This window comes from Hyla sarda, chromosome 6, assembly GCF_029499605.1.
Source record: "Hyla sarda isolate aHylSar1 chromosome 6, aHylSar1.hap1, whole genome shotgun sequence".
NCBI lineage: Eukaryota > Metazoa > Chordata > Amphibia > Anura > Hylidae > Hyla > Hyla sarda.
In genome coordinates, this window is record NC_079194.1 from 65,291,385 (window position 1) to 65,317,117 (window position 25,733).

At 42.3% G+C, this 25,733-nt stretch overlaps 1 protein-coding gene across 6 annotated transcripts in view; it reads right to left on the reverse strand.

Moving 5' to 3' along the window:
* Positions 1-25,733, reverse strand: part of SGSM3 (small G protein signaling modulator 3) — a 76,366-nt gene that overhangs the window by 42,534 nt on the left and 8,099 nt on the right. Inside the window, exons 1-3 of one of the 6 annotated variants that reach the window (XM_056524007.1) lie at positions 18,669-18,832; positions 2,531-2,722; positions 51-136 (exon numbers count right to left, since the gene is read on the reverse strand). In XM_056524007.1, coding sequence (XP_056379982.1) covers positions 51-136; positions 2,531-2,552 — 108 coding nt within the window. In that variant the 5' untranslated portion in view covers positions 2,553-2,722; positions 18,669-18,832. Of the gene's footprint in view, positions 1-50; positions 146-797; positions 1,018-2,530; positions 2,723-18,668; positions 18,833-25,733 lie in introns of those variants that run through there. The other 5 variants (XM_056524005.1, XM_056524006.1, XM_056524004.1 and 2 more) reach the window with 5 other exon arrangements.

Genomic DNA, 25,733 nt, shown 5'->3' on the forward strand with positions numbered 1-25,733 from the left:
ATGTAACATACAATGTACCTCAAAAGTTTTCCTTTACACTTTGTACTCACCTGAGTATATTTTGCAAGTATGTCCTGTGGCCACATGCTTGGAGTGAGGGCAGAGAAAGGTCCGCCTGGACATGGGGTGTAACTCCCTAAAAAACGTAGTTTGAATGCAGGAAATAGAAATGTTATTCCTGATACCAAATATCCATAGACTACAGCCAATGTCAAATAGTCAGACATCACATTTCACCATATCATGAGACTGGTCATACGAATAGGTGATATCCAATATTATATATATATATACACACACCGTATATTATATATATATATATATATATATATATATATATATATATACACACACACACATATATATATACCCAACTATTTAATCACACACAAGTAATAAATCATATCAAATTCTAATTTTATTGAAAAATATAATTAAAAAAAAATTATACATGTTTTTATTATAATATATTTCAATTTAAGTTACATTTTATATGATTTATTACTTATATGTGATTTAAATAGTCGGCTATACATTAGATAGGCGTCAGCCAATCTGCTGGTTTTGGTGATCTAATGTGAATGGCAGATGTCAGGGGAGAAGGTAGGGCCGGTTGAATATCAATTGCGTAACACACAGCTGTCAGAGGAGTCTGGCAGCAGCTTTCCCCTCTCTTTCCCCATTCAAAAGACATGCCACTTTGACTGAGCCGAGCGTACAGGTGTATGGGGTGATCAAGCTGTCGAAGAAGCTTGTATGGCCACCTTAAAGAGGTATTCTGAGTTAATAATACTTATCCCTTTCACACGTGGCCACTCCATGTATTGATTATGGAGCTGCCGAGAGCCCAATATAGCAATGGACCTGTTTTGCTCCATATCCACCAATGCAGCTTTCTCAATGGGTTTGCCCATGGGCTTAAGCTGGCCATATATATCTTCACCAGCTTTTGTCCAACGCTTGTTCAGCTGGCAGTTACTGCTCCTGACCACCCCCTGCACGTGCATGCTCGGATCAGTTGAGTCATGTGTTCTCAATGGGAAAAGGGAAGAAGCCGCTGCCAGAGACCTCTAGTAGCAGCTCAACTCTTATGGAAATTGAAGGATTGGGTGTAAAAATTCTGTATACCCAGTCCTTCATCCCCTGACATCTTTCAGGGAGCAGTCCGCATACCGCCATGCACATAATACAGTATAGTGGGCCATTTGAGCTGTAATTGTCAGATTTAGTCATCTTTTATGTGTATTGGCATCTCTATTTGAAGCATCATTCAGTGATAAAAGCCATTTATGTAGATGTTACACAGCTCAATGTGTTTCTTATCTGGATCAAGTTGTGTACACTGCCTAACAATGTGTAGCGGCTCTTATGTGCACCACATACCTTGACACCTGAGATAAGCAATGAAGGGTATCTGGATGCAGGACACTCTTCCTTGATAGTGTATCGACTGTTTGAAGGCATTATTAAAGGGGTATTCCAGGAAAAAACTTTTTTTTTTCTTATATCAACTGGCTCCAGAAAGTTAAACAGATTTGTAAATTACTTCTATTAAAAAATCTTAATCCTTTCAATAATTATCAGCTGCTGAAGTTGAGTTGTTTTCTGTCTGGAAATAGTGCTCTCTGCTGACATCTCTGCTTGTCTTGGGAACTGCACAGAGTAGAAGAGGTTTGCAACGGGGATTTGCTTCTAAACTTGGCGGTTCCCGAGACACGTGTCTTCAGAGAGCACTTAGATAGAAAAGAACAACTCAACTTCAACAGCTCATAAGTACTGAAAGGATTAAGATTTTTTTAATAAAAGTAATTTACAAATCTGTTTAACTTTCTGGAGCCAGTTTTTTCCTGAATAACCCCTTTAAAGGGAACCAAGCACTAGATTTTACCATATATAACGCTTGTCAATATGTTATATATGGTGATATCTTTATCCTCACCATCCCCGGGGATGTTTCTGCATTCAGGGATGGTGTGGATATGAAGTTATAAAGTCTCCCCGGTCGCCCTGCAAGTAGTCCCCTGGGAAGGGAGCTATACTTACCTAGTCCTGCTGCTCCAGCCGTAGTGAAACCCCCTCGGCTTGATTGATGTTCTGTGTCACCACTCTGCCCCATCTGCTTAGGGAGATGAAAAATGCCGCAGGACATCAATCAAGCCAAAGGGGGAACATCATTATGGCTGGAGCGAAGGGACCTGGTAAGTATAGCTCCCCACCCAGAGAACTACCTACGGAGCGGCCAGGGAGACTTTGAAACTTCATATTCTCAACAGAAATGTCCCCCGGGGATGATGAGCATTAAGTTTTACCAAACATATCGCATTGCCAAGCGTTATGTATGGTAAAATAATCTAGTGCTTGGTTCCCATTAACCCCTCCCCAGCTTAGTCTATGGATAGTACGCACATATACAACTAAAACCAGTAGGCTAAGCCATCCCAAACAAGTGACTCCATGTCCAGGGTGCAGACGTGAATCAGCTTCCACAAAAGCTAACAATCAGTGTTCTTCAATATGACAGAGGTTGTACCTGATCCTCCATTACCTGACATGGTGCCAGAGTAAATTCTGCGGGCACAGGGTGTATTGTTGCCTCAGGGAAGGTATGAAGATGCAGTCCTCAGAAGACGGTGTTGGGCATAGGAAAGGAACCGGTGGTGATCACAAGGTGCGGATGTGGCATGGGTAGTTCATGGGAGGTGGGGTTGGCAGCAGATGTTCTCTGTAGGAAACCAAACACAGTAGCATTGTAAGTGCGGCCATTCATGGCTCCTGCCAAGCCTGAGGGTTGTGGTTCTGTTCTCATTCCATGCACCCTAAGGGCTAGCCTAGCGCACACAGAGCCTGCCATGATTCACTGTGAGTCACTGCACAGCAAATCTATACAGATATACAGAATACAGAGTGTCCTCAATACAAGTGCCACTGCCATGTGACACAAGATCATTTCTCAGTTACCAATAAAGAGTTAAATAAGTCAAAACCGTCTGTCAACTGCACTTAAAGGGGTACTCCGCCCCTAGACATCTTATCCCCTATACAAAGGATAGGGGATAAGATGTCTGATCGTGGGGGGCCCGCCGCTGGGGACCCCCGCGATCTCTCCTGCAGTACCCCCTGTCATCTGGTGCACGGAGCGAGCTCCGTGCACCAGATGACAGGGAGTACTGCAGGAGAGATGGCGGGGGTCCCCAGCGGCGGCCCCCCCAATGATCAGACATCTTATTCCCTATCATTTGGATAGCAGATAAGATGTCTAATGGCGGAGTACCCCTTTATTTCTTCTAACAGCCATTTGTCCATATTCTCCCTATACAAATGCATGCCCAGCCAAGCCGAGCATGCCTGTAATTTCAATGGGGAGAATGCAGCTGCCAGACTCCTTTCGTAGCAGCGTAGTACGGGAGAAAATAAAATGAATGGGGGCAGCTCACAACACTCCTCCTAAAGGACCCATACACACTACGGAGAGTTCACTCGGAATTCATTCTGAGCGGGATTCGCTTAAAGGGGTACTCCGGTGGCAAACTTTTTTTTTTTGTTTTTTTTTTTTTAAATCAACTGGTGCCAGAAAGTTAAACAGATTTGTAAATGACTTCTATTAAAAAATCTTAATCCTTCTAGTACGTATTAGCTGCTGAATACTACAGAGGAAATTCTTTTCTTTTTGGAACACAGAGCTCTCTGCTGACATCATGACCACAGTGCTCTCTGCTGACACCTCTGTCCATTTTAGGAACCGTCCAGAGTAGAAGAAAATCCCCATAGCAAACATATGCTGCTCTGGACAGTTCCTAAAATGGACAGAGATGTCAGCAGAGAGCACTGTGGTCGTGATGTCAGCAGAGAGCTCTGTGTTCCAAAAAGAAAATAATTTCCTCTGTAGTATTCAGCAGCTAATAAGTACTGGAAGGATTAAGATTTTTTAATAGAAGTCATTTACAAATCTGTTTAACTTTCTGGCACCAGTTGATTTAAAAAAAAAAAATAAACAAGTTTTCCACCGGAGTACCCCTTTAAATCAGAATCCCACCAATTTTGCTGCTTGGTGCACACTACAGAAGTACATGTTCAATCTTTTTTTTAGCTAGATTCCAGGTGCAATATTTAACCAGTTAAAGGGGTACTCCGGTGGAATTTTTTTTTTTCAAATCAACTGGTACCAGAAAGTTATAACGGATTTGTAAATAATTTCTATTTAAAAATCTTAATCCTTCCAGTAGTTATCAGCTGCTGTATGCAGAGGATGTTATGTAGTTCTTTCCACTCTGACCACAGTGCTCTCTGCTGACACCCCTGTCCGTGTCAGGAACAGCCCAGATTAGGAGCAAATCCCCATAGAAAACCTCTCCTGCTCTGGACAGTTCCTGACACGGACAGAGGTGTCAGCAGAGAGCATTGTGGTCAGACTGGAAAGAACTTCACAAATTTCTCTGTAGTATACAGCAGCTGATAAGTACAGGAAGGGTTAAGATTTTTAAATAAAAGTAATTTACAAAACTGCTTATCTTTCCGGAAATAGTTGATTTAAGAAAACATACATTTTTTTTCCACCGGAGTTCCCCTTTAAGATTTTTAAATAGAAGTAATTTACAAATCTGTATAACTTTCTGGCACCAGTTGATTAGAAAACATTTTTTTTCCATCAGTGTACCCCTTTAACGCACCCACCAGCATTAGCAACATATAGGGGCCTCATAACACAGACTTACAGGAGGCTCTGCTCACATGAAGTTAAAGGGGTACTCCACTGGAAAACTTTATTTTTATTTTTTATTTTATAAACTGGTGACAGAAAGTGAAACAGATTTGTAAATTACTTCTATTAAAAAATCTTAATCCTTCCAGTACTTATCAGATGCTGTTCTGTTCCTCAGGAAGTTCTTTACTTTTTGAATTCCCTTTCTGCCTGACCACAGTGACACCTCTGTCCATTTTAGGAACTGTCCAGAGTAGGAGCAAATCCCCATAGAAAACCTATCCTGCTCTGGACAGTTCCTAAAATGGACAGAGGTGTCAGCAGAGAGCAATTCAAAAAGTAAAGAACTTACTGTGGATCATAACAGCAGCTGATAAGTGCTGGAAGGATTAAGATTTTTTAATAGAAGTCATTTACAAATCTGTTTCACTTTCTGGCACCAGTTGATTAAAATAAAAATGTGTTCCAGCGGAGTACCCCTTTAACAGGTTCCCTTTCACATTTATGCTAGGAAGAGCTCTTGACGTAGACCAAGGAATAAGCGTAGCGGGTGCCCTCCCAGCGTAAAGGCCGAGCGTGATGTGAACATCACCTAAACATATAACAACCTAAAAAATGCCAAAAAAATTTCTTACGAGTATGTATGAGGCAACTATACTTGTGCTACACTGCCCGCTCTGTATCTAATAGAAAAAGCTTCACTAGACTAAACGGCAGGACCTGACCGGACCAGGAGACACAACCAGAATGGTGAAAAAGGGTTTATTTACCAAGATGCAACGCGTTTCGCTGCGCATGCGCAGCGAAACGCGTTGCATCTTGGTAAATAAACCCTCTTTTCATGCGCAGCAAAACGCGTTGCATCTTGGAAAATATCCTGGTCCGGTCAGCGCCACTTAAAAGGGGTATTCCAGGCCAAAACTTTTTTTTATATATATCAACTGGCTCCAGAAAGTTAAACAGATTTGTAAATTACTTCTATTAAAAAATCTTAATCCTTCCAATAGTTATTAGCTTCTGAAGTTGAGTTGTTGTTTTCTGTCTAACTGCTCTCTGATGACTCACATCCCAGGAGCTGTGCAGTTCCTATGGGGATATTCTCCCATCATGCACAGCTCCCGGGACGTGACATCATCATTGAGCAGTTAGACAGAAAATTTCAGAAGCTAATAACTATTGGAAGCATTAAGATTTTTTAATAGAGGTAATTTACAAATCTGTTTAACTTTCCGGAGCCAGTTGATATATATATATATATAAAAAGGTTTTGCCTGGAAAACCCCTTTAAATCCTTCCATTTGGTCTAGTAAAGCTTGCTCTATTGCTTTGTTGTTTGGAGGCTGCAGACGGGACCGATATTGATTTTTCATTACACGTACAGTATATTGTTGTGTATGACATATGTGTATATATATATATATATATGTGTATATATATATATATATATGTGTATATATATATATATATATATATATATATATATATATATATATATATATATATATACACACACACACACACACACACACACACACACACACACACACACACACACACACACACAACCCCAGGGTAAGCGGCATTTGAGCTTTGATCATGCTTAAACATTCTCCTGTGTGTTACGATATGGAGCTCTTTTCATTCTCTGTAATTAAAGGGGTACTCCGGTGGAATTATTATTATTATTTTTTTTTTTTATTAACTGGTGCCAGAAAGTTAAAAAGATTTGTAAATGACTTCTATTAAAAATCTTAATCCTCCCAGTACTTATAAGCTGCTGTATGCTCTAGAGGAAGTTCCTTTCTTTTAGAATTTCCTTTCAGTCTGACCACAGTGCTCTCTGCTGACACCTCTGTCCATGCCAGGAACTGTCCAGAGCAGGAGAGGTTTGCTATGGGGATTTGCTCCTGCTCCGGACAGTTCCTGACATGGACAGAGGTGTCAGCAGAGAGCACTGTGGTCAGACAGAAAGGAAATTCAAAAATATAAGAACTTCCTGGGGAGCATACAGCAGCTGATAAGTACTGGAAGGATTACAATTTTTAAATAGAAGTAATTTACAAATCTTAGCCCCAATTCTTTATATACAAATTTTTTACAATATTTTTGGGCACCGTGGGTATCGGTGTCACTATTGGGTTGCCCAGGTCTATATTGGTTTAGTTGCAACAGGAGCCACTCCGCTTTTAATTTTATTTAATTTACAAATCTGTTTAACTTTCTGGCACCAGTTGATTTAGAATTTTTTTTTCCAGTGGGGTACCCTTTTAAGGACATTACATAAAGTTGGATCAGCCTGTAGTGTGGTTTTCCACTGTGATTTTGAGTGTGACTCCATATCCAGACCTCCAGGGGTTGATAAATTTGATTTCCATTGATAATTTTTGTGATTTTGTTGTCAGCACATTCAACTATGTAAAGAAGAAAGTATTTCATACGATTAGTTCATTCATTCAGATCTAGGACGTGTTATCTTAGTGTTCCCTTTATTTATTAGAGCAGTGTATTTATCTCATATCTATCTATCCTGGTTTGACAATAAAGAAATAAATAACACAGAAATAACACATCTAAAAGAAAAATTGTCCCATAGCAACCAATGACCGCTCAGTTTTCATTTAACCGAAGCATTTTAAAGGAAAACGGTCCGCTTGCTCCCCCCACACTAACAAGCGGTACTGGAAATTGGACTAAAAAAAAACTTCCTGTGGTACATACAGCAGCTGATTAGTACTGGAAGGAATACATTTTTTTAATAGAGGTCATTTACAAATCTGTTTAACTTTCCGGCACCAGTTGATTAAAAAAATAAAATAGTTTTCCACTGGAGTACCCCTTTAAGGGTCTCTCACACAGCAAATACAATACACACATTAATGAGGTTGTATAGTAATCAATAAATAACCACTGAGCCAGGTAAACGTTCTCGCCCGTCATTCATAACGCACGTTATTTTGGGAAGGGAGATGGTAGCGGGATAAATAGTGCTTTAAATCATTGATCTGAAGCGGCTTCTGGGGGGCCGGGGAGGGGGGAGAAATAGCCGATAACTTATACCGGAATATAGGTATAAGTTATCGGCAATCAGCCTGAAAGTTCACAGATTATCGGTATCGGCCGTAAAAAAATCAATATCGGTCGATCCGTAATTAGTTTCCACGTGAAAATGGCAGTCTATATGCTAGAATTAAATCACGTGTATCTGTGACATCACATAAACCTAAACTGTGTCCAAACTTGACATAATATAGTCCATATTAAAATATATGCAGCAGATCCTACAAGTGTGACTGTACCCTAAAAGAAGTCTCTCCATAATCTTACAGGAGTTGTCCCACCAATGACACTTCTGCCTTCTCCACAGGATCTCCCCATCCATGATCTTGAGTATGGAGGTCTCCCATTGGAATGGAACCCCAGTTCTTAGGATTGTGGGGGTTCTCAGTGGTCAGACCCCTGTTATCATACACAGGATAGAGGATAAAGGTCATTGGTATGACAACCTCTGCAGTGGAATATAACTTATCCCCTCTCCTTCAGATACGGGATAAGTCATAGATTGCAGGGGGTCCAACCACTGGGACCCCCCTGCGATCTCCTGTACGGGGCAGCGGCAGTCAACAGGAAGCGCCGTGCGGAACCCCGCCGGTAGCCACGGCAGAAACGCCCCCTCCATGTATCTCTATGGGACACACGGAGGGGGCGTGTCCGCTGTCGTGTCATGCAGGGGATGGAACGACCCCTTCCTGCGGATTGCAGCGGCCCCGTACAGGAGATCGCAGGGGGTCCCAGCAGTCGGACCCCCAGGATCTATAACTTATCCCCTATGCTTCTGATACGGGATAAGTTATATTCCACTACAGTATTCCTTTAAAGTAAATGTATCACCCATATATTTTGTTCTTCTGGTTAAAGCTAGATTCTGTAACATACTCTTTTTCTCTAATCAGTTTCCGTTTTTGTGTTTTTTTGTGCATTATTGCCTGAGCTGTTTTAAAGGAAAATGGTCACCTGTTTACTCAGTAGGCACAAGCGCTCACGTGACCAGGGACCACGAATATTCAAATCCAGCAGGGGAGGCCCGTCTCCAGCGCGCAATTCAGAAGGACCAGGTGCCGGACTGCAGGTATGTATATAAGTCAGACACCCCGCATCGGTCTATCGTTCACCCGTACTATAACCCGGTGTATTGGGTTAAGTGTGGGTGAACGGGTGACCTTTTTCCTTTAACAGTATTGAGTGATATGTTTTATGGCAGGACCCATAGACATAAACAAAAATGGATAGGATCTGTCCTATTCACATGAATTGGAGACGGAATGGTCTGTGACTTACAGGAAGGTGGATGCTGATCTTGGCTGTGAATGGTGATGGGTCCAGTATTATCTACTGGTTTCAACTTTCACTGTACTCCTGTCTGTGCTGAGAAGAAAGACATTACTGGGAAACTATCTGAACAGGAAGTCTCAGCTTAGTTTTAAACCAGAAGGTGATTTTAGTAAGTACCTAGCAGACAGTAATGGACATGCTTAGGAAGGATCTGCACTTGTCTTGGGGCTAAATGGCTATGTTGTGAGATTACCATAACACTGTGGCTATCTTTTTGTGAACTAAGTATTTCCTGTTGCATTTCTTTCTAAAAATACACATCCCATAGTTTCATAGTTTGTAAGTTTGAGGTCACTTTCCTCTCACCCACACATCAGCCACCCCACCCATTAAAACACAAATGAGCTGCATTCCATTCAAAAGACCAGTGTTTTTTAACCAGGGTGCCTACAGCTGTTGCAAAATTATCTCTCCCCCACACAGAGGTCGCTCCACCCATTGAAGCAGACAGGCTCTCTGTCATCACCTGACTAGTGATGTCACGTCTTATTGTGGGCAATATAAAAATCACACCTAAAGCAGATAAAAAGGAGAGAAGTTCACAGTCTATGCATTGTGTGTGTGTGTGTGTGTGTGTGTGTGTGCCACACTAAACATGGACAACAGAAAGAGGAGAAGAGAACTGTCTGAGGACTTGAGAACCAAAATTGTGGAAAAATATCAACAATATTAAGGTTACAAGTCCATTTCCAGAGATCTAGATTTGCCTTTGTCCACAGTGTGCATCATTATCAAGAACTTTGCAACCCATGGCACTGTAGCTAATCTCCCTGGGCGTGGACAGAAGAGAAAAATTGAAATTGGGATAAGCAACCCCAAACAAGTTCCAAAGATATTCAAGCTGTCCTGCAGGCTCAGGGAGCATCAGTGTCAGCGCGAACTATCCACATTTAAATGAAATGAAACGCTATGGCAGGAGACCCAGGAGGACCCCACTGCTGACACAGAAACATAAAAAAGCAAGACTACATTTTGCCAAAATGAACTTGAGTAAGCCAAAATCCTTCTGGGAAAATGTCTTGTGGACAGATGAGACCAAGATAGAGCTTTTTGGTTAAGTACATCATTCTACTGTTTACCAAAAATGGAATGAGGCCTACAAAGAAAAGAACACAGTATCTACAGTGAAATATGGTGGAGGTTCAATGATGTTTTGGGGTTGTTTTGCTGCCTCTGGCACTGGGTGCCTTGAATGTGTACAAGGCATCATGAAATCTGAGGATTACCAATGGATTCTGGGTCGCACTGTACAACCCAGTGTCAGAAAGCTGGGTTTGCGTCCGAGATATTGGGTCTTCCAGCAGGACAATGACCCAAAACATACGTCAAAAAGCCCCCAGAAATGGATGGCAACAAAGCGCTGGAGAGTTGTGAAGTGGCAGCAATGAGTCCAGATCTAAATCCCATTGATCACCTGTGGAGAGATCTTAAAATTGCTGTTGGGAAAAAGCGCCTTCCAATAAGAGAGACCTGGAGTAGTTTGTAAAGTAAGAGAGGTCTAACATTCCGGCTGAGAGGTGTAAGAAGCTTATTGATGGTTATAGGAAGCCACTGATTTCAATTATTTTTTCCAAAGGGTGTGCAACCAAATATTCAGTTAAGGGTGCCAATAATTTTGTCCAGACCATTTTTGGAGTTTGGTGTGACATTATGTCCAATTTGCTTTTTTTTAGTTTAGTTCCCATACACACAAAGGGAATAAACATGTATATAGCAAAACATGTGTTACTGCAATCCTTTTCTGTGAGAAAAACTTCATTTTCTTGAAAAATTTCAGGGGTGCCAACATTTCCGGCCATGACTGTATGTAGTGTGAATGGACCCTTACAGTTGTAGTCAACATCATAAGCACCCTTGACTCTTTAAGGATAGGGTGACACGGAACGGATCCGCAGCGTATTTCACGCAGATGACGGACAGTGTGCCTCCAGTTGTGCCTGCCTGCTCTTAGTGGAAATCCGCCACTACGAGTAGACACACAGCAATCTGTGAGCCGCAGCGCACATGTGCAGTGTACTCGCAGACATCGCAGCCACTTCCCTGCTCCCCGAGCTAGGCCTTTGGATAGGGGACACTTTTTCTGGATTATATATCTCCTTTAATATAAAAAGCCAATGGCCCTGATTTATCAAAATGTGTGACAAAAAAAACTGGTGAAATTTTGCCTACAGCGACCAGTGACAGCTCAGCTTTCATATCTTATTGCGCTGAGGTAAAGTGAAAGCTGAGCTGTGATTGGTTGTTGTGGTCAAAATCTCTCCAGTTTTTCCTATTGCACATTTTGCTAAATCAGGGCCAATAACTCCAAGAAATAAGTTAATCGTGCTCACCCTCTTATATACCCTACGAAAATGTTCAAAAATAACTCAAATTAGAAAGTTGACATATAGCCGAAGGCTGACATATTGGTTTATCTGTTACCTCTAAGCCAGTGGTCTCAAACTGTGGCCCTCCAGATGTTGCAAAATTTCACCTCAGCCGCTGGCTGTCCGGGCATGCTGGGAGTTGAAGTTTTGCAACATCTGGAGGGCCACAGTTTTAGACCACTGCTCTAAGTTTCCCGCAAACTGACAACACTAAGAAATGTCTGAAATGTTTATTATTAATTTATATTGAACAGATGATTTGTATGGCGACTTATATATAAACATCTCTTTCTCTCTATCTATCACTATCTATATGTCCAGGGAAAAAAGTGTGGGAACTCCCCCAAGATTTCCACTCAAGGGCTGGTCCTGCAGGATTCTTCCTAATGGGAATGATGTTCCTGCTGTGGAAAAAGTACAGGAACTCAGTTCCCACATGTTCCTGCAGGACTTGCGCCCTGTGTGTGTGTGTGTGTGTGTGTGTGTGTGTGTGTGTGTGTGTGTATGTATGTATATATATATATATATATATATATATATATATATATATATATATATTATATACACACACGTACATATACTATGGATCCATTATCAATGGTCATGCCTCACCGGGGTGTTCGTGTAACATAAAGCCACCTACACATTAATGACCAGAAGGCACAGACAGGAGCGAAGCACCTGCCGCACATTAACACATCTTCGCTCTTCTGCTGTAAACGTATGGATCAGACAGGACATCCCCAAATCTATACGGGACCCCATATAAACGCACTACAACCATGTCACGTGCTCTACTGTACAGAAGTATGCACAAGAGCAGTGCGCCCTAACCTGCGGCCTTCAACCTACTGCACAACTACAACTCCCAGCATGCTCTGACAGCTGCTGGAAATCACTGGTCTTCTGTATTGGCTATTTCTGCTGTTCTAGCACCTTAAGAAAGATAAAGAGTTAAGGATTATTCTGCAATAAATGACAAAAAGGCATCTGGGAAGGGGTCAGACTGGTTTTTCTAGCCGGCCTGCCATCTCCTTGGAAACCTCTCAGTATACGTACAGGGAGGCGGTGTGGGAGATATGAAGCAGCAGATGATCATTCCTCATTTATCTCCCATTGCTGCAGATCCCCAGCCTGCCGCCCTGTCAGCCCCGTACTGAGCGCCCCATTAGAGGACACGCGGGGCGGCCAGCGCTGGCATTTCCTGACATTGCTATCCTTCATGGAGATCAGCCAGGACCTTCCATTGTGAGCAAAGTAATAGAAAGGTGTTCTTTATTTATTTAGGAGGTACTGCAACAAAACAAAAGAAATCCATGAAGCAAGGAGCCAGATTACATGGTACGAGCCAGTCGGATCACCCCAGGGGCCCGGGCTAGTCACTTGTCTAATGGAAAATCTGTCCGTGTTGTTTATAGCAACCAATCCCCATGCAGTATAAATACCTAAAAATATGCCCAAAGGCTAGTGTGAACCCAGTCTAAAGGAGCCATGGTGCTGAGCCAGTGCTGGAGTCCCTGGAGGGGTGTCAGAGGTCAGATGACCACAGATCATGAAGGGATTGCATATCCTAGCTTTAAGACATGAGAATATCCATTTAGGGTAGGGTCACATGTAACGGATCCACAGTGTATTTTTATGCAGCGGATCCACTGATGACCCTGCCTATGCCCACTGGTAGCAGCAATCCTGCGTGGCTGTAGTAAACTCCGCTTGCGCAGTTTTTACTCACAGACATCGCGGCTGCTCCTCTGCCTCCTGGGCTAGTTTACTACAGTCAGACAGATCCCTGTGTGATTGCTTGTAGCAGAGGATTGATGCTACGAGTGGGCATAGGCAGGGGCTTACTCTAGGGTCGGTAATCGACATGTGACCCTATCCTTAAAGGGAATCTGTCATCAGTATCACCTGCACTAACATATTGGTACAGACTTATAGTGCGAGTGGTAAAACTGATACTCACCATTCCTCACTCCATGCCTCTGGTCTTCAGGAATCCCCATTCTTCAGAATATGCAAATGTAGAGCATGGTGCACAGGGGGTGTTCCCAAGCCCCTGGTGCATGGTGATGTCTGCCTGACATCTTCATAGTAACGCCTCCTCTGCATCATAATGCATCATGTCTGCCTTACATCTTCATAGTAACGCCTCCTCTGTATCATGTCTGCCTGACATCTTCATAGTAACGCCTCCTCTGCATCATGTCTGCCTGACATCTTCATAGTAACGCCTCCTCTGCATCATAATGCATCACGTCTGCCTGACATCTTCATAGTAACGCCTCCTCTGCATCATAATGCCTGTGGCCATGGCTATATCTCATACATGGGAGCCTAGCCTCCCTACCCCGGAAAATAATAAAATAAATAATGAGGCAAGACAAATTAATGGATTGAAAAGGCCACGGTCCTATTTATTTATTCTTAATTAATCCAATAATAAATAACTTTAAATGCATAATATATAAATGCAAACCTTTATAAATAAATAAAATAGTATCTAACTATCCAGCTCAAAATTACTGTCCGCCCTGCAAGGCTGGGTGACACCCATTTTATAGGACCGTGACAGAAATAGCATAAAATAAGGGACGGGAGGGTGGGGGATCCTCTTCTGTGCTTGACACGTAGCTTCTGTCACCCCCTTCACCAGAAGCAGGTATATTTATAAACATCCAAACTTCCCGCCGAAGGGATACTAATCAATCACCAACTACCTTTATTCTGCCCAGATACGTGAAGTATCTTAGCAACAGGTGATGTCATCACACTAAGCTCTACATCAGTGGTCTTCAACCTGTGGACCTCCAGATGTTGCAAAACTACAACTCCCAGCATGCCCGGACAGACGAAGGCTGTCCGGGAATACTGGGAGTTGTAGTTTTGCAACATCTGGAGGTCCGCAGGTTGAAGACCACTGCTCTACATCATACAGCCCCTCTGCCAGGGAAATTAGGGGAAATAACTCACACATTAACCCTTAACTGACAACATTAAATTAAACTTAAAGGGGTTATCCAGGAAAAAGCTTTTTTTTTATATATCAACTGGCTCCAGAAAGTTAAACAGATTTGTAAATTATTTCTATTTAAAAAAATCTTAATCCTTTCAGTACTTATGAGCTTCTGAAGTAAAGGTTATTCTTTTCTGTCTAAGTCCTCTCTGATGACACCTGTCTCGGGAAACGCCCAGTTTAGAAGAGGTTTGCTATGGGGATTTGCTTCTAAACTGGGCGGTTCCCGAGACACGTGTCATCAGAGAGCACTTAGACAGAAAAGAACAACCTTAACTTCAGAAGCTCATAAGTACTGAAAGGATTAAGATTTTTTTTTTATAGCAGTAATTTACAAATCTGTTTAACTTTCTTGAGACAATTGATATATAAAAAAAAAAGTTGTTTTTTTCCTGGATAACCCCTTTAACATCCGGAGTGAGGAGGCGGCGGCGGCCCCCATGTGGTCCCTGCGTCCAAGACTCCAGGCCCTGTATCATTATGATGCCGAGTGGACGCTCAGCACAGGGAAGCTGGTGTTACCACAAAAAGTGGTGTGTGCAGAACTTTTCTAGGCCACAACAAAAAAAATCACAGACAATCGTAAAGGAGGCAAAAACATAACCAAAAGTCACATACTTTTGACTACATTGGCATAATAGAGGTCTATGGGTATAGCCAGGGGTCAAGTCCTGGGGGGAAAAAAAAAAGTGCAGGAACTCACCCAAGATTTCCACTCAAGGGCTGGTCCTGCAGAACTACTGCTAATGGGAACTGTGTTCCTACTGTGAAAAAAGTACAGGAACTCAGTTCCCACGCGTTCCTGCAGGATTTGAGCCCTGGGTATACCAAAGTATATGTTTAGGTACTGTTCACACGTATCTCCTGACGTACCGCTGTGGTAATACATGTGAACGAGCCCAAAGACTGACTGAGCCACATGCTGTTAGGTTGTGCGCCTGATGCAAGGTTACCTTATCTCCAATGGAACCCTTACCCAGAGAAGTGGGGGCGACCAACAGTGGGCATGGAATAGGTCTGTAATCTACTATGCAGTCTATCCCTTAAAGCCATATCCTTATGTGCATTTTTATGAATTATCTTGATAGCTTTTAAAGTATTAATGGCAATATGGCATATGCATCACAAAGTAGCATAAGAGAGTACATAATAATAAGAAAGTAGTCAGACTATAGTCCGTCAGGATGAGATTAAAGGGACTCAGTCAGCTGATTATAACAATACCGCAGGCCTGATAACTACTGTCCATCTTGGATTTTGTTTACCATTGTAGTAAAGGGAGTCAGTCGGCTCATATTCACAATAGGAGGTACAGACACTATCGTACTGATAATAGTAAATATATTTTAGACATACGAATTCTCCATGCTTTTGATAATCAACTTTATTTAGCTGGGGAAAATGTCCAGGAGGCGGAGCCAAGCTGCTCAAGTGCCACAGAATCACTCGCCTCCTTGCTCTCCAAACATTTTCCCTCCTGTTTGAGTGATGTCCAGGGTCTGGCTGATAGAATTGAGCTTTGTCTCCAAATCAAGCCTGGAAGCTGAGTCCTGAACATCACTCAAGCAGGAGAGACAGAAAATAGGGAGCCGGGAGGTGAGAAATACTGCAGCAATTCAGGAGCTTAGCCCTCCTTCTGGACACTTGCGTGGATTTTAAAAAGGTGTCTGTTGAGTAAGTACTGGGGCAATGGTAGATCTGATTTACGGATGTTAAAACACATTAATTTGTAGACTAGGCTTAACGGGGTTATAAATGTTACATTCAAATGGTGCCTGGGGAGGGTGGTATGCCCTAAAAACAACAACAACAACAACAACAAAAAGCAACCTGTACACATCTGCCACTGTTCTGCCAGTGCCCGCTGCTTAAAGCTTCCTATTCTCTGATAAGTAGTAAATACTGTGGCCACCAGAGACTGGCCAAGTGGGCATTTCCTAAATGTCAGAATAAAGAACAGGAAGCTCTGAGTTGTGAGGACATGTAGCTTTGGGGATCGGCCCCAAAAGGTCAGGATTTTTTTATTTATATTTGTTTGTTTTACGGCCACCCTGGACAGTTTTAAACTTAACAATAATTCACACAATAAACTCTTTTACTGAATTGTCTTTGGGAAATATAAAAAAAGGCGAACAAAACATGGCAAAAAAAGAAACAATGAAAAGGTCAAGAGGCGATTGAAGATAAGCAGGCAAATCGCAACAACAAGTTACTAGAATCAATAAAATTAATTAACTAAATAGGAAACTTGTAGAATAGACATGAAGGATGAGCATAATCAATCCAAGGTTGACATCACTATTGAAGCCTTACAATAAGATGCACAGTTTAGGTTTAACTTCAAGGCTGTCAGTACATTCTGGAAGTTGTAATCTTGCAACAGCCAGGCAGCCGATTTTGTTCCCCATTGACTTTAATGGGTAGGAAAATATGCAGCAGCAAATCTGCAGCAGAAAATATGCACGTGTGAACTGACCCTTAGGGTAGGGTCACACAGCACCAGAAAAGACGCACGTGTGAACTGGTCCCTAGGGTAGGGTCACATGCCGTATTTTGCTGCATATTTTCTGCAGCCGATTTTGCTCCCCATTGACTTTAATGGGTGGGAATATATGCAGCAGCAAATCTGCAGCAGAAAATACGCTCGTGTGAACTGACCCTAAGGGTACGTTCACACGAGCGGATCCCCAGTGCGTATTACGCTGCGGATCCGCCGCTGAAGGACCGCTGTATGCTGCCTTTCCAGGTGTCTGCTCGGATTGGCAATACGCCGCTACAAGCAGACACACTGAAGTGATGTGCAAGTCGCTGCGCATGCGCACATCGTGGCCGCTCCCCTTGCTCTATGAGCTAGGCCAAGAGCTGCCGCGATGTGGGAGTGTACTGCGCATGAGCGAGGCCAATCACACATCACAGTGTGTCTGCTCATAGCGGCGTATTGCCGCTCAGAGCAGGCACCTGTAAAGGCAGCATACAGCGATCCTTCAGTGGCGGATCCGCAGTGTAATACACGCTGGGGATCCGCTCGTGTGAACGTACCCTAAGGGTGCGTTTACACGTGTGTATTTTCTGCTGCAGATCTGCTGCAGCAGATTTTGCTGCCCATTGAAGTCAATGGGCAGAAAAATCTGCAGCAGCATATCTGCTCAAAACTATGCACGTGTGAACGTATTCTGCTGCATATTTTCTGCAGCCGATTTTGCAACCCATTGACTTTATCGAAAAGGATAGGGGATAAGATGTCTGATCGCGGGGGAAACCGTCTGGCTTCCGAGACGGGGACGTGACGTCACGCCATGCCCCCTCCATTCATGTCTATGGGAGGGGGTGTTGCGGCCGTTACGCAGACGCAGCTACGCATAGAATGTGGGCTGCTGCAGGGAGATCGCGGGGGGGGGGGGGGGGCGGTGCAAACCAGAATACCCCTTTAACGGGTAGGAATATAGGCTGAAAATATGCAGCAGCAAATGCGGCACGTGTGACCCTACCCTTAAGGAATTTGCAGAATGGCGCAGAAGTCAAAGATCTAAACTCAAGTGCAGAGTGAAGTTATACGGTTCCTTTTTCATATACTTGTACGGTAAAAGACTAGAAGATTTTTTTTTTGTAATGTCCCTATGTATCAAGCAGAAGGACACATCCCTATCTCCACCCTTATAAAACATTTACCATCTCGTGAAAGCAACAAGCTGGGTATACTGTATAATTCCTCCGGAGAGGCAGCTCCCAGACCGGTAAAGCTGGAGTGACACGTTGTAGATAACCTGTAATCTGTGCTCAGGGCCTGGAGCCGTAGGGGCACAAAACCGGCCATTCTGGACCCTACACGTAGTAAAGAGAGTCTGACGTGTCATTAAAACTGCAGCTTGTATACAGAACAGGTGCGGCTACGGGGGACGGGAGTCGTATCACATGTACCACACTCCATGTCAGTGTTCCAGGGTGCCAACAGCTGTTGCAAAACTACAACTCCCAGCATGCCCGGACAGCCTTCGGCTGTCCGGGCATGCTGGGAGTTGTAGTTTTGCAACAGCTGATGGCACCCTGGTTGGGAAACACTACTCTGTGCATATCATATAAACTGCAAGATCTTAATAGATGTCCCTATAGATGTCCCTATAGCACATTAGTCAAACCCATATAGTCAAACACACAAGAGAGAAGTAACAGGTGCATGGGAAGGAACAGCTGGAAGTCGTACCTGCGGGTAGGATAAAGGAAGCAGCAGCACTTAAAGCCTGGGGGGCTCTTAAGCCTTCAGACCCCCGCTCTTCTCCGTCGGAGGGGGCTTCACTGCTACCATAGATGCTTCTTGCTTCCCTCCTCTTCCTTCTGGGTTGTTCAATGCATTAACACAGGAAAGAATTCCCCGAGCTGCACATCCTGCTTCAGCGCTCCCGATATTTACTCTCCTTGTTCTCCACCCTCCCCCTTCGCCGTGCACGAACCTCCAGCTATTTCACTAAGCCTGTTTGGCAGCAGCAGCAGCAGCAGGATAGCATCAGTGCTGCGCGCCACGCTCAATGCTGTATTACCATCTCCTCTCCCATTATCAGGGAGGCTGCAATTACTGCATTGAATAATCCGGGTTAACAAGTCTCCATTCCAATAAAAAGGGCTGGACAGTCTGGCAGAGGTTTTTTTTTTGTTTAAACACTTTATTTTATTTTATTATTATTAATAATAATTGTATTTATTTTATTACAGAATAAATTATTATTATAATTTTTATCACAATTTTTTTTAATTAAATTTTATTTTACTAATAATATTTTAAAATAACTTAATAGGGGTCATAATTAATCTTTGAGGGTGTGTTCACACGAACAGGATCTGCTGCATATTTTTTGCAGCAGATTTTGCTTACCATTGAAGTTAATGGGTAGCAAAATCAGCTGCACGAAATATGCAGCAGATTCTGTACGTGTGAATGTGCCCTGAAGGTGGTTCTGCCTGTTTGTTAACATGTCCCAAAAGCTGGCATTACTGAGACCCATATGGGCATCTTGGGCTCACATTACAATTAGGATTTCCTGTCACATATACACAGGTAACCTTGGATTAACATTCGGTCTATGCTCACATCTCCATTCATATGCAGAATGCATAATATATCAGACTGTGTGTGTGTGTATCTATCTATCTCTCATATCTATCTATCTATCTCATATCTATCTATCTCATATCTATCTATCTCATAATATCTATCTTTCATCTATCTCATATCTATCTATCTCTCTCTCTCCTATCTCTCTCTATATCTCATATCTATCTATCTCTCTCTCTCCTATCTCTCTCTATATCTCATATCTATCTCATATCTATCTATCTCTCATATCTATCTATCTATCTATCTATTTCATATCTATCTCATAATATCTATCTTTCATCTATCTCATATCTATCTATCTCTCTCTCTCTATATCTCATATCTATCTATCTCATATAATATCTATCTCTCTCACATCTCTCCAACTCATATCTATCTATCTATCTCTCATATCTATCTATCTCATATCTATCTATTTCATATCTATCTCATAATATCTATCTTTCATCTATCTCATATCTATCTATCTCTCTCTCTCCTATCTCTCTCTATATCTCATATCTATCTATCTCATATAATATCTATCTCTCTCACATCTCTCCAACTCATATCTATCTATCTATCTCTCATATCTATCTATCTATCTCACATCTATCTATCTCACATCTATCTATCTCACATCTATCTATCTCACATCTATCTATCTCACATCTATCTATCTCATATCTATCTATCTATCTCACATCTATCTATCTATCTCACATCTATCTATCTATCTCACATCTATCTATCTATCTCACATCTATCTATCTATCTCACATCTATCTATCTATCTCACATCTATCTATCTATCTCACATCTATCTATCTATCTCACATCTATCTATCTATCTATCTATCTCATATCTATCTATCTATCTCATATCTATCTATCTATCTATCTATCTATCTCATATCTATCTATCTATCTATCTATCTCTCATATCTATCTATCTCTCTGTCTCATATCTATCTATCTCATCATTTATCTCTCTATCTATGTTAATACAGCACTCCAATATCTCTATAATCTTTTAAAAAATAAAAAAAACGTTGAAACGTCACTGTTCACATTTTGATGGAATAAAACTTTTGTCACCTACATTGGAGTGCTGTATTTCCTTTTTTAGGATTTGTATACTATACGGATCACCACCCGACCTTACCTCTTATTTTTGCTTACACCCAAATCCTCATAGTCTCAGAAGAGAAGCTCCACCCCTGAAAGAGCTGAATTTCTTGCATATATTTGCATATTTAATTTCTTTGCACAACACACTTTATGATCGGTAAGGTCATGGTGGCATTTTTTAACAGAATCCGCCGGAGAGATTCCACCATCGCAACGCTGGGACCCCCCCGTAATCTCCTCAATGGGGCTCCGGCAGTCTGCTGGAAGGGGGTGTGCCGACCCTCGCATGGAGCGCCGGCCAACACGCCCCCTCCATGTATCCTATAGCGATACATAGAGGGGGTTTGTCGACCGCAGCTTCCTGCGGGGGTCGGAGCAGCAGCCGCCGCTTCCGGGCCTCGTTTAGGAGATCTATAACATATATATCCTTTGGATAGGGGATAAGTTATTTTTCACTGCACTACTCCTTTAATAAAAAAAAAATAAAAAAAATAAAGGTTTTCTCTCCTACAGATGTCTAATGGAGAAAAACGCCAAGATTTTATAGAAAAAATGCCCTAGTCTCAAACATACTGGCCGACATTTATCATTGTCTTTAGACTGTTTTTTGTGTCTACAAAAGGCGCAAAAAAGGCACAAGCAGGGTTTATTTGCACCTTTTTTGCGCCTTTTGGTTTACACATTTCTGCTGATTTTGGCAATACACATGATATGGAAGGGTTTTATCAACTGCGCCTTCTTGTGAAAAGGCGCAAACAAGGCGCAAAACCACTGAAAAGTCTCCAAAACTACACCAGCCCAGACTTAGCTTAGCATTTTGTTGTATGTGAAGAGAAAAATTTCAAAAAATATGACCTGCACAAAATGTATCACACACTCTGTGACCATTAAATGGTGAACATTTAATAAAATTTGGTGCTCCTACACATTACCAGCACACAAAAAAAAAAAAAGGTGTATAAAAAGGCTTCACTTACACCTACAATGATAAATGCCGGCCACTGAGCCCAAAAATGCTAAAGAGGAGTATAAAAATAAATAAATAAAATTTAAAAAAAAGCTCCAACACTTTGCCTGTCACCTTACTGCTCAAGAGGAAATTGTGTAGATCTTCCCAGTCTGACCACAGTGCTCTCCGCTGCCACCTCTGTCAGGAACTGTCCAGAAAGCAAATCACCATAGCAAACCTCTCCTTCTCCGGATAATTCCTGACATGGACAGGTGGCAGCAGAGAGCACTGTGGTCAGACTGGAAAGAACCACACAACTTCCTGTGGAGCTTACAGCAGCTGATAAGTACTGGAAGGATTAAGATTTTTAAATAGAAGTAATTTATAAATCTGTTTAATCTTCCTGCACTAGTTAATGCGAATTTTTTTTTGCACCTTAAGGGTAGGGTCACACGTAATGGATCCGCTGCGTATTTTACGCTGCAGATCCGCCTATGTCCGAGTACACTGCGCATGCTGCGGAATCTGTTACCAACGCTCAAGGCTTCGTGGCGACATCTCAACACAGGAAGTGCCCGGTCAGCCATTTACTGCAAGAACAGGGCATGGGATTGGGCCGGTGAGTATCCCTTGTTTCTATTTTAAAAGGTCCTAAACCATTTTAATTTTGTTTCTTTCGTCGGACAAATCACATTAATGTATGTTTTTATAAAAATAAACATATTTACACAGTACAGACCAAAAGTTTGGACACCTTCTCATTCAAAGAGTTTTCTTTATTTTCAAAACCTGTGGAGAGAAAATGTTGTCCAGTTGCCCATAGCAACCAATCAGATCGCTTCTTTCATTTTTCACAGGCATTTTGAAAAAAGAATTAAGCAATCTGATTGGTTGCTATGGGCAACTCAGCAACTTTTCCTTTGGACAGGTTTTGATAAATCTCCCCCTATGTAAACTACAACATTTCCAAGTGGAATTCCGCTCGGAAATTGTGTTGCAGCAGGTGCTGTCAATGCGATTCATGAGGAGAACTTTCTTTTGGTGGATAACAAAGCGGAATGCATTGCCGGCTATGGGGACCGGCAATGTCCGTGCTATCCAATCGCTGGGTGCCCTCGGCAGATATAGTGTGCATGGACCCTTACTATGCTTGTATTTTCTTTGCGAAGATCAAAAATATAAAAAAATAAACTTGTTGGGTACATAAGGCAGATGAAGAGAACCAGACAACAATGTTATGACTAAAGTGCCCCCTTTAGATATACCTACCTCCAGTGTAACCTATGGGAACATTATACACAGGGCAGAATGTGCACGCCTGAGAGGACAACACGGTGCACACGCTGGGTGCCAAGTCTTCATTGACTGAAACATGAGCCCCAGGATATATTTAGCGCAGATTTAACTCTTTCTACATATAAAGAACTCCCGCTGGAGATAACAGAGACTCTACCTTTGGCTTACATAAAACAGATGCCTATAACATACACCACTGTACACAGATAAATCGCCATGGTGACCCGTAGCCATCATACCAGTGCAGAGCTTATCATCGGTCAATATTAGGGTATGTTCCCACGAGCGGATTTATTTGCGTGTTTTCCGCTGCGTATTTGAAAGTGGGCGGGCTCTTCTTGGCTGTCCGTAGCAGATTTTCCACAGTGGAATTTACGCTGCGGAAAATCCGCCACGGAAAATCTGCTGCGGACAGCTGAGAAGAGCCCGCCCACTTTCAAATACGCAGCGGAAAATACGCAAAAAAATCCGCTCGTGTGAACATACCCTTAGGGTGCATGCACACCAAGTTTTTGCTATACAGTTCCCGTAGGCGGTTTCAGATTAAAAACCGTACGGAACCATATATAAAACCGTATGCATTGACTTAACATTGCAAACTGTATGTCAGACGCATCATCCGGTTTAGTCCGTTTTGCGTCTTATACGGTTTTGTCCGTTTTTTTTTTTACCCGTACCCAAAACCGTAGTCTACCACATTTTTTGGTCCAGGTGAAAAACCGTATTAAACCGTATATGTTTTTATTTTTACATGGGAGTCAATGGGAACCGTATGAGATTACGGTTCCATCCGGTTTTCACCAAATGGTTTTTGACTTTGCCCTTTTTTTTTTTCTTGGAATTTCAATCAAACAAGTGAAACTTTATTCAAAATGGAGTGAAAAGTTAAAAACTTATACATTTTTTTCTTTAAAAAAAAAAAACGGATGCAACCGAACATCATTTTCAAACCTTATACAGTTTTTAACTGTATACAGGTTGAAATTTGTACACACATTTTGATACAGTTTAGGCTGGGTTCACACTACGTTTTGTACTTACGGTTCCCGTATACGGCAGGGAGGAGGGGGGGGGGCTTAATCGCGGCGCCCGCACTCAGCCGTATAGGGGAACCGTATTTAATGCATGTCTATGAGCCAACCGGAGTGGACCGCAGCCTCCGGTCGGCTGCATTTTCGGCCGTATGCGGTTTCCCGACCGTAGGCAAAAACGCGGTCGACCACGGGACCGGAAACCGCATACGGCCGAAAAACGCAGCCGACCGGAGGCTGCGGTCCACTCCGGTTGGCTCATAGACATGCATTAAATACGGTTCCCCTATACGGCTGAGTGCGGGCGCCACGATTAAGCCCCGCCCCCTCCTCCCAGCCGTATACGGGAACCGTAAGTACAAAACGTAGTGTGAACCCAGCCTTAGTCCGGTTTTGAGGAATCCATTTTTCGTCAAAAACCTGATACAGGAACTATATTGCAAAAAATTGGTGTACACACACACTTACTCTCTTGGACACCTACATAGGATCATACATTTTCCACAAAGTGTTAACAGCTTGACAGGTGTTGGGAAATACTTTGGGATTTTTTATGATATGAAACGCAAACACAAAAGGAAATTAAATAGCGACTTACTATAGAACACCTGTCAGAGGCAAGCAGATATCAGATAGATGTCTCCAGTCCAACGTTTCCCAACCAGGGTGCCTCCAGCTGTTGCAGAACTACAACTCCCAGCATGCCCAGACAGCCTTCGGCTGTCTGGGCATGCTGGGGGTTGTAGTTTTGCAACAACTGGAGGCACCCTGGTTGGGAAACATCGCTCCGGTTAGACCTGTTGGAAGCATCAACTGTATAGTATATACATATTTGTTTACAGCCAACACGACCCAAAATAGCGCAAAGCCCCGCAGCTATACTATAGATGAAGCAGGGTTCACATATTGTGACGCTTTTCCAGAAGTATTGGGGGAAATAAATATTCTGGAAAAGAAAAAAAAGAAAAAAAAAACTGTCTTTGTTGGCCATAACAACCAATCACAGCACAGCTTTAATTTTAGCAAAGCAGTTAAAAAAAAAACAAAAAAACTAAATCTGAGTTTTGATTGGTTGCTATGGTAAACAAAGACAAAGTTTTGATTTTCAGCATTTTATATATTTTTTTTGTTTGTTGCATTTTTCTGTGGCATCTTTGCCCCTGCATTGAATCATATATCGTGATTTAAAGTGTACCCGTCAGATCCAACAAAAAAACATTTTTTTATATAATCACTCAGTACCTAATCCTGACCATGAACATCTAATTTTTATGTGTCTAGCACCTTTATTTTTTTTTTTATAACACTTTCAATTTGGCTCACCAGTCTGAATTCCTCTCAAAGGGAGGGGGCGTGGCCTCACTGTGCAGGTCTCCGCCCCCTCCCTCAGTATGCTGTCTGCTCACATCTCCCCTAGCATTAGCAAAACTACAACTCCCAGCTTGTCCTCACTGACAGTAGCGGGACACAAGCTGACAGTGGGAGGATTTTTCCTCCAGTTGTGAGCCCTGCGCTCACAGCTGTCAATCAAGGAAGTGTGTCCATGACATAGGTGATGACTCCTGGACACAGCAGGACTAGTATGTGTCCAAGCAGGCAGGGGGGGCAGTTGTTTGACTGGCTTTTTTAGTATGAAATACTGAAAATTTTCTAATGAAAGCAATTGCAAAACCTATTGGTTATACATGCTTTACTACATATCAAATGTTTTTGTATCTGACAGTGCCCATTTAATGATTTTTCTGTGAATCACATGATCAGCAAAGTGAA